Consider the following 13,584-nt stretch of genomic DNA (forward strand, 5'->3'; position numbering starts at 1 on the left):
CTTAGTTTGATCCTGACATGCGAATGTCATAGCCTACTGTTAAACATACAGGGACATATTGGCCATTAAAGGAAGGGCCTGGTTTGAAAGAATAAAATAGAAATATACGGTTTATTCTTCCAAAAAGTATAAATATTGTTTAAATGAACTAATTGCACACTCTTAGGCCTATTATAACCCACTTAAACTCCATCTTTTGTAAAAAGTTCGCTTTGATAATAAAGCTATAGGAATCCAACACTATTGAAAGTTACATGCAGAAACCGTTGCAAGAAAAATAATATTTGCTCTTATTATCAAGGAACAAAGCCTGTAAGGCATGACGTTTTTTTTTTTTACCAAGCCTTTTCAAAATCTAATTCCCAAACATGTACTTCACAAGGCAAGCTTATCAATAAACAAAGCAAATTAAGTAAATGATACAAAACATCACCTGGACGACACATTCATTTTTATTTAAAGTGTGAGGAACTCAACAAAAGCATATTAATGCATATTAATTTACCCGAATAAACCAGCACAAAATATACCAATTGAGCTACCTCTGACGAGGTAGTCTTCAGTGCTGGTGAAAAAGAAACCTGAGTTTTCCCTGCCAATTGCACAGTGCTGCGCATTGTATCGCAAAACAATGTTTCATCAACAGCATCCAAGATCCTTGGGACTTCCCTACCCTAACCCTAACTCTAACTCTAACCTTAACCTTAACCTTAACCCTTACCCTTACCCTTACCCTTACCCTTACCCTTACCCTTAACCTTAACCATAACCATAACTCTTACCTTACCCTACCCTGACCCTAATCTTAATCCTTACCTTGACCATTTTACATTTCAACTTCAATGGGGTAGGGAAGTCCCAATGATCCCGGATAGCACGGACCGGAAAGGGTACGCAGGTGGCACGCATTTCCTTCGTATTTCATCTCACTGGCAGGATAAACAGCAATGCATCACAAACATTTGAAACTCATTCGGTTAACAACAAACGCTAAATAGTGTTCATGTACAATATATTTCCATGTAAAAGGGGAAATTATAAATGCAACAAGTTGAAATCTAAGTAGTATATACACGCCAATGTACAGATTTGAATAAATTAATAACAAGTTGCGTATTATGTTATCCTTACAGTATATTTACAGAATTGCTTTTCTTGGAAACATAAATAATTCAATCAGATTAATCTTTCATGTTGTGAGTTACAAACGTCCTTCCAAAACAGCTTCAGAAACCAGTTTAACTGTGTCTCCTTTCCATCCCTTTTGAAATCTATTGTAATGTATTTTTTGGATGTAGCTTTTTCCTTATCAATAGCCTACCGAACAGCCCCAACATCCTCTGTTCATCCTCTGTTCCTCCTTCATGGGCGGAGATGCTCTCCATACACATGCAGTAGCCTACACTGACGTTAAAAAATGAATCTATATCACCAATAGTATGTAATTTGATGAACTCCCCATCTCACTCTCAGCACAACTGTGTATATAGCCCGACAGTATCATGTCAAATATACCTTGATGAAACAGGTGGTTTGGTCACTTTGGAGCGTCAATGGCAGGAGACATTTCTCTAGGTTTTTCCAGTCCTCTGACCAGCCTCTGTATATTTTGCAGTTCGTTAGTAGAATCCTTCTTAGGAGTTTTGAGGGATGCCGTCCTCAGGCTGGTCGCTTTGTGGCTGTGGTGCTCGGTTACAGGACTTGTTTCTCTGCTGTCTGATTTAGATAGGTCTGATGCTGCGTTTAGACTGCCCGGTAGCCCTGTGGTGAGCAGGTTTGTGCTTGAAGGAATAGACGTGGGGATCTGATAAGGGTTGAATCGCAGCCGAGGTCGGGAGGTGGTTAGGAAAGGGTTTCTGCCCAATGTGGAGGCTGCAGTGCAGGCGGGGAGGGCCGAGGCCGCAGCAGCTGCAGCTGCCATGTAGGTGTATGGATACGGGAACAGTCCTCCGAAAGGTGGCATCGAAATTCCCTGTGTTTAAAAAATAAGAAATGATTATACATGCACAAATGCTATAAAGACAGAATTCCGGGCCTGTCATAATCTTCAATATGCATGGGTGGTTTTTGTTGAACATTTCCCCTGAAAACATTTTAGAGTTACATTATTTTCTCTCTGTCTCTTTCATCGACAACTGTAGCCTACAGGCTATTAAAATAATCTAATCTACTACCATTACAAAAGTAGGCCTATGTCTATCTATAATCAAAATTATATTTTCATGTTCTCAATAAAATCGAAAAAGGCATCCACAAGGTCCCAATTTGTTTGGAATAACCCAATATAGGCTACTTTATTCATTCTCCATAAAGTCATACATCTACATGAAATATACTGAAATTATGTATTATGAATGCAATTGAAAGTGATGCTAAAAAGACGCTTCAATTGCAGAAGTTTGTGCAGGAAAACTTAGAGAAATATGAATTGTTCCTCAGCTACATCTATTGTGGTGTAATTCGTTGTTGGGAAGACATAATTATTATTAGGACTGCATGCATTGCTGCTGTCATGCATGCTTGTCTGTTGAAATGAGTTAGAGTAGAACTTCATTTTTACCTGAGATGCTAGCATGTGCTGTGACAGGTGGAACGGGAAGGCACTATGAGAGCCCGCGCTTTGAGAGGAGAGGCCTCCGTTTTCCAGGCCATTCGCTCCAGAAACAGATGCAAACAGATGCCCCATTCCCATGGTGGGGAATGGCCCTGGTGCCATCGCAAACTGTCCGGGGTGGAACAACATCTGTCCCGTATTCAAAGGGTTAAAGAACTGTTGACTGTGCAAACCAGAGAAGGCCAGACTCTGCAGGTGACTCGCGCTAAAGTGTGATGGGCTCTCCGTCTGTACCATCAGAGGAGAAAACCCATCTTTCACCCCACTGATGCCCCCACTGTCCGTGTCGTTCTTTGTAGGTTCCGTCTCTTTGCGGTGCTTATGATCTAACTTGACCTTTTCAAGATTTCGAATACTGAACACAGAGTCACTCTCTTTCCTTGAATCCAGGTAGTCGCTCTTTTTTTCCAGCAGGATCCTATCCCTCACTCTGTTGTCGCCTTTAGGACTGAGAGGAGAGGTTGGTTCAGGCCCGGGGCTGCTGGCTGCGATGGAGCGCTCCTCTTGTGGGTCAAGCTCCTGATCGCTGTCAGTGCAGTTCTTGTCGTCTATAAAACATTATATCAAACTTCCATTAAGATATCGACATTTTATGATACAATATAATAGAATGTATTTAAAAACTCTCAAGTCTAACTTAAAGGCTTTGCATAGCCTATAGCACAATTAAAGCAAAAATAACTAGAGGCTATGATGAGTAGGTCTAGCCTATGTATAGCTTCCAGTATGCTAAAACCATTTAAAATCACAACCAGCACATGCGTGGTATTACTTTATATATTATTTGAAGGAAGGAGTCGTGATTTAGTGTTAACGTTCATTTCCTAACCACTTCCCTTCTGCTCGTAAAAAGGTATGGTTCGCTGGTAAGATTGACATGCATTTTGTTTTAAAGTCGTTCTATAAAGCTTCCGCAGTTGAACTATAGGCCATCGTTTAGTGCTTGGTTGATAATCTAATGCATAACTATCGAATAATGATCTGAAAACCATACTACAGTAATCAAGGGGCTGAATGTTTATGGACCTGTCAGTAGATGGCGCATTGGATCAAGCTACACTGATGCATGAAGCCTAGCTTTCGTGTTCTATAGAGATATGGGTACGTAAAATAGTATACTGTGGATAAAGAAGTCATCGTGTATGCTATTGTTTCTCCTTTTAATGAATTTTGCCTTATTTTATGTTGTACCACACGTTTATACCTTCTCCTTAACTTTAAACCAATGTCACAACGGAGCACACAGCACGCAGAGATCTCTCCACTTTTTCTTCTTCTTTTCTCTTACAAATATTATTTTTCTCTCTTATCCAATTGTAAACCACCCAATTCTCCTCAGGTTAATGACACATAATAACAACCTTTCAGCTTTGTGCCCATTTGTATTTATCAAGCCTTAATTACTGGCATCTTCAAAATGACCAATTAGTGGACACGCAAAGTAATGTAAACAATGTTTTATGAGCAGTCTTACCTCGACTGGTTCGGTTGAACCTCAGTGGACTAGTTACAGGTCCCAGTGGAGAATGAACCGAGTCTCTTCCGGTGGTTTGTTCAAAGGAGGAGTCATCTGAGTCGGCACAGTCCCGGTCCCCTTTAAGGTCCCGGTCCTCATACATGTGCAGCGATGGAAGGGTTAACTGCTTCCTGCAGACGGGACTGAGATTAGTTAATGCATCTGTATTTTGATCAAATCACTACACAATAATGCTCGGTCTGGCAATTATTGTTTTTTATCCCCATGGGACAATCAACTCCTGGTCATATTTTCATGGTCATATTTTTTTATTCAATATCGAATAAAATAATATACCTCTTTTCCCGTCGTCCATTTCCCGTGTCTCTGAACCCTTTAGCAAATGGGTTGTGATCAATTTTGAGCTGTGTGATCTGTAGAGAAAACGAGAGTGCATGGCATCAACAATGGGATCCTGAAAATACTGAAATGTATTTCAAATGTACTATTCTTAAATTGCTTGGCCTACCACTAATAATAATAATTATAATGACATTGATAAGCAAAATAATGCCACTGATTTAACCGGCATTATTGATGGGATAATAATTGTAACAATAGCAATTGTATGGTGCTGGGGACTGCTGTGCTTGTTATCTCGTGCGCTCTAGAGAGGCAAGACAAGCATCTCTGTTGATGAAGTGTAATTACTAAAGCGCTTCAATTATTCATAATTATTCTTAAAGGAAAGTACTATACCTAACATTTCGATTAGTATACGCTGATGTCATTTTTTCAGAGACTGAATGCTACTTTTTATTGAAAGCTACTTTTGAACTTTAATTGCACTCACACACGGCCTTGTTCATTTAGGAACAATACTATTCGTTCATGTATTAATTTTCGTCTGTCCTTTTGTGTTTTTCCAAGCTGTGTGTGTTCATGCATTGCGTTAGTGGATTGCATGCTTTGATTGTTTGTTCAGAACTGCTTTGGAGTCTCCATGAAATAGCCCGAGGACATAGTGAGGATGACTGCCTTCTAATCAATTGTGACTCTGTACCATACATTTTATGATACCAACAAGCCCACTAGGCATTCAACATGTACTCCAATTAACATCAACAGGGGAGGGGTTGCTATAGCCAACATTAGGCCTATACGATAAGTTATTGAGTAGCCTAAAACATTCCAAACGAAAGTTAACTGACACCTCAGGTCCAACTATAACCATATATATATATACACACTACCAGTCAAAAGTTTGGACACACCTACTCATTCAAGGGTTTTTCTATATTTTTACTATTTTCTACATTGTAGAATAATGGTGAAGACATCAAAACTATGAAATAACACATATGGAATCATGTAGTAACCAAAAAAGTGTTAAACAAATCAAAATTTATTTTATATTTGAGATTATTCAAATAGCCACCCTTTGCCTTGATGACAGCTTTGCACACTCTTGGCATTCTCTCAACCAACTTCACCTAGAATGCTTTTCCAACAGTCTTGAAGGAGTTCCCACATATGCTTAGCACTTGATGGCTGCTTTTCCTTCACTCTGCCGTCCGACTCATCCCAAACCATCTCAATTGGGTTGAGGTCGGAGGATTGTGGAGGCCAGGTCATCTGATGCAGAACTCCATCACTCTCCTTCTTGGTAAAATAGCCCTTACACAGCCTGGAGGTGTGTTGGGTCATTGTCCTGTTGAAAAACAAATGATAGTCCCACTAAGCCCAAACCAGATAGGATGGCATATCACTGCAGAAGGCTGTGGTAGCCATGCTGGTTAAGTGTGCCTTGAATTCTAAATAAATCACAGACAGTGTCACCAGCAAAGCACCCCCACATCATAACACCTCCTCCTCCATGCTTTACGGTGGGGACTACACATGCGGAGATCATCCGTTCACCCACACCATGTCTCACAAAGACACGGCGGTTGGAAACAAACATCTCAAATTTGGAGACCAAAGGACACATTTCCACTGGTCTAATGTCCATTGCTCATATTTCTTGGCCCAAGCAGGTCTCTTATTATTATTGGTGTCCTTTAGTAGCGGTTTCTTTGCAGCAATTCGACCATGAAGGCCTGATTCACACAGTCCCCTCTGAACAGTTGATGTTGAGATGTATCTGTGACTTGAACTCTGTGAAGCATTTATTTGGGCTGCAATTTCTGAGGCTGGTATCTCTAATGAACCTATCCTCAGCAGCAGAGGTAACTCTGGGTCTTCCATTCCTATGGTGGTCCTCATGAGAGACAGTTTCATCATTGTGCTTGATGGTTTTTGCGACTGCAAAGTTCAAAGTTCTTGACATTTCCGGATTGACTGACCTTCATGTCTTAAAGTAATGATGGACTGTCGTTTCTCTTTGCTTATTTAAGCTGTTTTTGCCACCTTGTCACAACACAACTGATTGGCTCAAACGCATTAAGAATTAAATAAATTCCACAGATTAACTTTTAAGAAGGCACACCTGTTAATTGAAATCCATTCCAGGTGACTACCTCATGAAGCTGGTTGAGAGAATGCCAAGAGTGTGCAAAGCTGTCATCAAGGCAAAGGGTGGCTATTTTAAGAATCTCAAATATAAAATATATTTTGATTTGTTTAACACTTTTTTGGTTACTACCATATGTGTTATTTCATAGTTTTGATGTCTTCACTATTATTCTACAATGTACAAAATAGTAAAAATAAAGAAAAACCCTTGAATGAGTATGTGTGACCAAACTTTTGACTGGTAGTGTATAAATATATATATATATATATATATATATATATATATATATATATATATATATATATATATATATATGTGTGTGTGTGTGTGTGTGTGTGTGTGTGTGTGTGTGTGTGTGTGTTTGTGTATATATATATGTATATTTTAGAGAACTTATGAAACTGTGAAACTATGGTTTAAGCCATCTCTCTCTCTCTCTCTCTCTCTCTCTCTCTCTCTCTCTCTCTCTCTCTCTCTCGCTCTCTCGCGCACACACACACACCATAGGTAAAAAAAAAACTAAAACATAAGTAGAATAGGCCTAATTTTGAATACACAACAGTGTTTACACATTCAGCAGTCAATATTCAATAGTCTAACATTTAAAATAGACGTTTCGGATATTATTTTCTGGTAAAGCTTACCTTGTCATTCTGATATGCAGTGACAGCGATAAAATCTGTCTCTGGAAAAACGTATGTCCGGAAGGTGCTGTAAGGGAGCTTCAGAATGTCGTTGGCCCTCACGATATGAAACCTGGGCTGGTATTTATGCATCGAATTCAGGATAGTCTGAGAATGCAAAGAAACAGAAAATATGTTAAGGTGATCATGCTGATACACGTTTTGGTTGGAACTGAGATAATGATGACAATAACAATTATGATTTCGTTGATTTGTTAGCACTTGTATTTCTTGTGTTATTGCAGGGAATGTATACATTCCACCGAAACACACACTGTGTTTAATAATGCATTATTAATTTGTATAGGCCAATGATTTCCTTAAATCATGATTTACTCTACAGTGAAATATAACAAATGTAGGCCTACTACACAAGTTGTTAACTATTTCGAGCGTTTATTGGGGCACAGTCATTTACTGGAGCCTACCATCCAGGTTATAATGTGGAACTAAAGATCATGATTATGTCTTATCATTATCCCATTGCTGTTGTTATTACATGTATAGACCTATATAAACCGGTTACGTGGGATTCTGCATTTATATAAACTTTTCCCAAATGTTTTACTGCACTTGCCAATTCATATTAACGTATGAAGCATTTGCAACATCTTTGAAAAGGTTTCAATGACTTTTCATAAATGCGTAGGGTATGTAGGCTGAACATGGTTATGAAATCAACAGCTCTTGTAACGCTTTGCCTAATTTGGATTGTGATAACCTGCATTAGACATGCAAAAAAACGAAAAGAGCATGCAACAATAACTGAATGACTTTTTTTTTCACAATACCATCAAATCAAAACTGTATTGAAATCATATTCAAAATACTGGCCTATACAGCGACGTAGGCAGTAGTCTATTGGAAAGCATTTGGGATACTTGGTTGTTATTGCTTTTGCATGTAAGTATTGAGCGAGTATCTGCTACCATTTCAAAGCACCACTCTTGCAATCTTTTAATCCAAATTGCACTGAAAGGAAACACTACCATAACCAACAAAAGAGAGATAAAGTCTGCCCTCTATGTCTTTGACCTGGTTCTTGCCACTTGACTTAACTGCAAACTTTGTCACTCCGCACCAAAACATACCACGAATTCAATACTTTAAAAAACAATACATCAAATCTGAACCACTGTTGTTGAGCCTTAAAACTATTTTGGAGATGCATGGTGGATTACTGTTGTCCTATCAATATTTTTGTGATATTCTAATGCATCATTTTGCATTGTTGTTGGTTATCAATAAAGGTTAAATAATTGATCAACTGATGTTATAGCCTCCAAAGACATTACAAATATAGATTATTCTAGGCCTACTATTGACCTCATAATAATATGTACCATAATTACATTAGACCTAGGTCATACACATAATCCAAAAACCTTTGTTATGTGCGTCTACAAAATTGCAGGAATATCAGCATTGAACCCTTGCCAATAGCACGGGTTAGTTTTACACAAAAAGCTAATTCATCTTTCATCGAGATGTCATCAAATTAAATCAAGAAATTACTTACAAATCCATGCTTGTCGGAGATATTATTAGTCAACTTGAGTTTATGAAAAGCAACAGGCTTCGCCATCCACTGCTCTCCTGTGGCAGGGCTGTCCGGATGGATATACATTCGTTTGGGCATCTCCGGGTCGGCTTTCCCAGCTACCATCCAACGCGAGTTGTGGAACTTGTAGCGGCAGTCGTCAGCAGAGACTATATCCATAAGGAGGATATACTTGGCTTTCTTATCAAGCCCATTGACGCGAACTTTGAATGGGGGAAACATCCTCCTGCAATAGAATAAAACAAGAGTGAGCACACTGGGCCTGTCAATCATCTGTCTTAAAATTATGGCATTCGAAAAAAATAATAATCTGGATTTTATTCACATTGATTGTACTATACCTAACACTAAACACATTATATTTATAATTGTTTCTTTGAGAAGAAAATACAGGTTATCTAAAGTACTGACAAAACCGAGGGGGTGTAGGCTACACCAAGACGTCTACGGTCACGCCTTGGAATTCAGCACAAAAGTTCGCCTATATAGCCTAACCACACGATTTACTTTTTTCTTCTTCAAACGCACTTGTTTCGACACATGCATGCATTGTTTGATTGATTGAATTGGTTCATTCGTTTATTATTCTCGTGTTAGGTCTATCCCTCTATAATGTGTGAACAGTAGCCTATGCTTATCCTAAATCACTCAATAGCCAACCAGACTTTCATAAACAGTGATATTTTAATAATTAGGGGTGCAATGTAAATAAAGATCTGTGTTTTTGGAGAAAATAGTTGGCTATTAATGCAGTAGCCTAGAAAGCTAAAAATCTCTCATAAATATTTGATAGCCTTTGGCAGCACCAGCGACACCGCCTTTTGGATTACTATTACTTGATCCAGTATGACTATCACTATGAGTGATTCATTTATAACCATTTCCTAATAAAATAAACTTACGCAGCAGTGCACATAACATTGCCTATAATATGCGCGCATAACAGTAGCCTAAATAAAGGGAAGCATGGCTTTACCTTCCTGATTTCGTAATAACCATCTCCGTTCCTATTTTGTGAAATTGGTCCCATAAATCCTTGGCCTCCAGATTGACTTTTGGGTCGTCCTCCACCTCTTCCTCCGGCTCCAAGCTCTTGAGGGAGCGGAGGTGAGCCGCTTGATGGTGATGACCCAACGCCGCGTGGAGTCCCGCTTCCGCGGCTCCAGATAAAGCATGGCCTGATAGAGGTTTGGTGAGACCGCCGTGAGACAGCGTCAGTCCGGGGAAGAAGGAAGGCTGTGCAGCTGCAAGGAAGGCTGACATAGGAAAGTCGGCCGGCCGGTGAGCGTGGAAAGGGTGATAAGCCATGGCAGTCCCTGTGTAAACTGGATCTCTCATCGGTGCATTAAAACATTGATATAGAATGATTATACGCTATTATGTCCACCCTCAGTAGAATTGGTATGTGTATCCAAAAGACAGATCTCTTCGTAAATCGAGCAGAAATATAAAAGTAGTTTCGCGTGCTCAACCAAGAGCGAATGCGTCCCAGACGTCTCCAACAGATGGAGGAGGAAATGAGTCTACTGCTACTCCTGATGCTCGGTTCCCACACAGCACGGTGATAATATCCGTCGAAGAGACAGCATCGACACTTCGAGAGTAGAACTGGGCTTCCCTTCTTATTCACCCAAGTAACTTTCGGAAAAAGAAAATCCCTCTTTTCTCGGATAGGGAGTTCGAATTGAGAGGTCTTGCTCTGACCACGTTGGTATTGTGACTGTCCAACATGTCTCTCCTCCCTGGATCCCGACACTAATGAACCAATCCCCCTTAATTGCTGATTTTACGCTTTCCGGACCAATTGTGGAGCTCTACAGGCGTGGTTTTGACAGCTCCGGCGAAAATCCGTAAGGGGGGGGGGGGGCTAAAAGGTGTCGGAGGCATTAGCAGTAAGAAGACATGTCAACAGAATAAAATATTAACCAATGACATAGCAAAGATCTGGAAATCCCTCCCCCAAACTTCGAATCGAGCACCAGGGCTGGCTTTTGCTGCATGGCCGGTGAAGAGGACGGATCATCCGGCAGCTTAGTCGTTTTGTGAAGCCTTCACGCCCTGGAGGAACTAGCCTATAGCCTACATCCTATCTCAAATCTCGACTGGGTTTAAATCATTCGTTCAGTAAAACCTAATTTGAAAAGATGGTATTCATAGGCCTACTTATGAATGAGTTTATAAATAAAACAACAGCAATTATCCCTACAAAACATTTTGTATCGAAGCGAATGTCTCTGCGCTGGCTGGTAAACAGACGGCTACTAGGCTACTGCAAAGCCTTGCTACCTGACCTACAATTTGGTTGTGTTTTAAAAAGTAGACTATTGGGCCTACTTTATGGTGTGTTTTGATGAGCTGTTGCACTTTTATAACGTTGTAATAGCCTATATTAATATTCATAAACAAAATACTTATAACTATGCTATTGATATGTGCCTATCACTAGCGAAACATACACATTGATTATTTAACAGCAAATACATGTAGCCTACGACACATTTGTTTCATGGATTCATAGCCTATATCGAAGCACAGAAGAGAGATTTGAAGCGGTGAGAGAGCTTGTTGTCTTGGAGAGCTACATCCAGTTAAAACCGAGCTGAGGCGAAGTGGGCTTATACCTTCGAGGAGTTATCAGGAGTTATTCAATCAAACGGAAATGCCTACATCCTAGAAACAGACGGATTTAAGATAAGGATACGATTTTGTATTATTATAACGAATCTACGGAAGTGGCCTATTATGGGCCACCCTACTTTTTCAGCAATTTACGAAGTTCTTTACCATAGCCTACAGAATGAATCCAAAATTGACACAAACTAAATTGACTATTCGAAACAATAGCATATCATATAGTTTACAGCGGTAAGGGTTTATGAATAGACAGTGGTAGGCTATGCTAGACGATTTGTGGGGAATCGCAAGTAGGCTACTACTCCTCATGTGTTATGCAAGATGGAAACGGGCAATTTTGTGAAACTTCACATACTATCGGCTACCAAAGGTTGTGTGTGATTCCTGTGTTGCGATATAACTTTCTCCAAATACCATTGTGTATACCTTTAAGAAGATCATTGATTAAGTGGGACTACGTTTGTTAAGGAGCGCTTGGCGCCAGTCTGCTGGCGTCCCACAATAAGAACCCTCTCCTGTCACTTCATATTTACCCCCAAATCTTCAAACAGCGTGCTTCAATCCCCTCTACATTCCACCCAAGGCTGCAGCCCATGATAGATCTCCAACTTCGGATTTCCTGCATTTGCCACATATATGCGGTAGTATGAAAAATGTATGCACTCACTAACTGTAAGTCGCTCTGGATAAGAGCGTCTGCTAAATGACTAAAATGTAAATGTAAAATGTTTAGCTATAATGATTTATTCGAATACAGAATTCTTAATGAATGACCGAAGACGTGCAGGTGCAGTTGCAGATTTAATGCGCGATTACGTGGATACTAAATTCCCAGACTCAACCCAAGCTTAAAAGTCATTCAAAATTCAGTTGAATACACCGGACCTCTGTCATAATGGTGAGACTCTTCAAAACAACTCTCATAAACGCTAATGCAATAATTTTCACATTATAGCCTATTTTCTTTCTATTTTGGTGTAAAATTGTTGATCTGAGAGTATCTAATTTTGAACTAATTTTCACTTGTTTGCATTGAAGAAAATTATAAGTGATCTTATTTTGAAAACATGCAGTCACACAGAATATATTAGACTACTAAAAGTTGTTTTAACTTTTTTAGTGACTAGGTGACAATCACTTTGCAGAAGGGCGATAATGACTGTGTTTATTAAATTACATTTACAGATCGGTCAAAGGATTAGGGAAGAAGAAGTGGAATATGGAAAGTAGGCCTAGGTGTCGATAATGGTAAATAGATCCCGTGTAGCTCAGTTGGTAGAGGATGGCTTTTGCAACGCCAGGGTTGTGGGTTGATTTCCCTCAGCGGCAGGTAGCTTAGTGGTTAAGAGCGTTGTGCCAGTAACCGGAAGGTCGCTTGTTCTAATCTCCGAGCCGACTAGATGAAAAATCTGTCGATGTGCCCTTGAGCAAGGCACTTAACCCTAATTGCTCCTGTAAATCGCTCTGGATAAGAGCGTCTGCTACATGACTAAAATGTAGATGAGTCCATTAATATTTTTGAAATGTGTTTCTTGGTGCTAATTTAGTATGACACAACCTTGTACAACTATCAAAAACCACCAGACTGACCTGCAGACTTAAGGCATTCTCATGTGCAACATTGCGTTAGTTTTAAAACCAACATTAACAGGGCAATAGTGAGGTCAGACAAGTCATCGATGGTATATTCTTAGTCAGGCAGAATTAGGAAAGTGAAATGCATTCATAATTTTTTTTAACAGAATGCCTATTTTCATACATTACTTTTCCTGTTGAAGGTGCACACATTTTATTGGAATATAGGCCTATGTTGTTTATTCATTAGGCCTAAAACTTTTTATGGCAAACATTTGTTTTAGCAACCTAGCCTACTTAAACCTTGAAATATAACTTCACATTATTCACAAAATGCTATGTAATTTTTCAACCAGTCAGGTTCAAACGTTTGGGAAAATGCGTCATTTACAGAAGGAAAAAATACAATGCATGAAAAACATGACTTTACTATTATTTATATTTTTTACACTGATTATGATTGGACTAAAGGTTTGGTTAAGGTTAACGTCCACGCACCTACAGGCTTACATATAACCCTATCACATGAGGCCAATTTTGGGTGCT

General features: G+C 39.4%; 1 protein-coding gene across 1 annotated transcript; it reads right to left on the reverse strand.

Annotated features, from left to right (window-relative positions):
* Positions 1–435: 435 nt before the first annotated feature.
* LOC311142032 (T-box transcription factor TBX2b-like) lies at positions 436–10,216 on the reverse strand. The gene is made up of 7 exons (XM_084177578.1): positions 9,806–10,216; positions 8,788–9,055; positions 7,230–7,376; positions 4,428–4,504; positions 4,089–4,261; positions 2,561–3,162; positions 436–1,972 (listed from the first exon to the last, which is right to left on the reverse strand). Exons 1-7 carry the CDS (start codon positions 10,165–10,167, stop codon positions 1,538–1,540), a joined length of 2,064 nt encoding a protein of 687 aa, XP_084033704.1. The 5' UTR covers positions 10,168–10,216; the 3' UTR covers positions 436–1,537.
* Between the last annotated feature and the right edge of the window lie 3,368 nt (positions 10,217–13,584).

The sequence above is a fragment of the Coregonus lavaretus genome (genome assembly GCF_964263955.1).
Source record: "Coregonus lavaretus genome assembly, chromosome: 15".
In the NCBI taxonomy this organism is placed as follows: domain Eukaryota; kingdom Metazoa; phylum Chordata; class Actinopteri; order Salmoniformes; family Salmonidae; genus Coregonus; species Coregonus lavaretus.

What these genes read in the sequence shown, in the direction of transcription:
- LOC311142032 (XM_084177578.1), bottom strand. Translation starts at nt 10,167, where the DNA reads ATGAGAGATCCAGTTTACACAGGGACTGCCATGGCTTATCACCCTTTC. An exon ending in TCTCCGACAAGCATGGATTT is followed by an intron (nt 7,377 to 8,787) that starts GTAAGTAATTTC and finishes TTGCATTCTCAG; the next exon opens with ACTATCCTGAATTCGATGCA. An exon ending in CTGCATATCAGAATGACAAG is followed by an intron (nt 4,505 to 7,229) that starts GTAAGCTTTACC and finishes TTTTCTCTACAG; the next exon opens with ATCACACAGCTCAAAATTGA.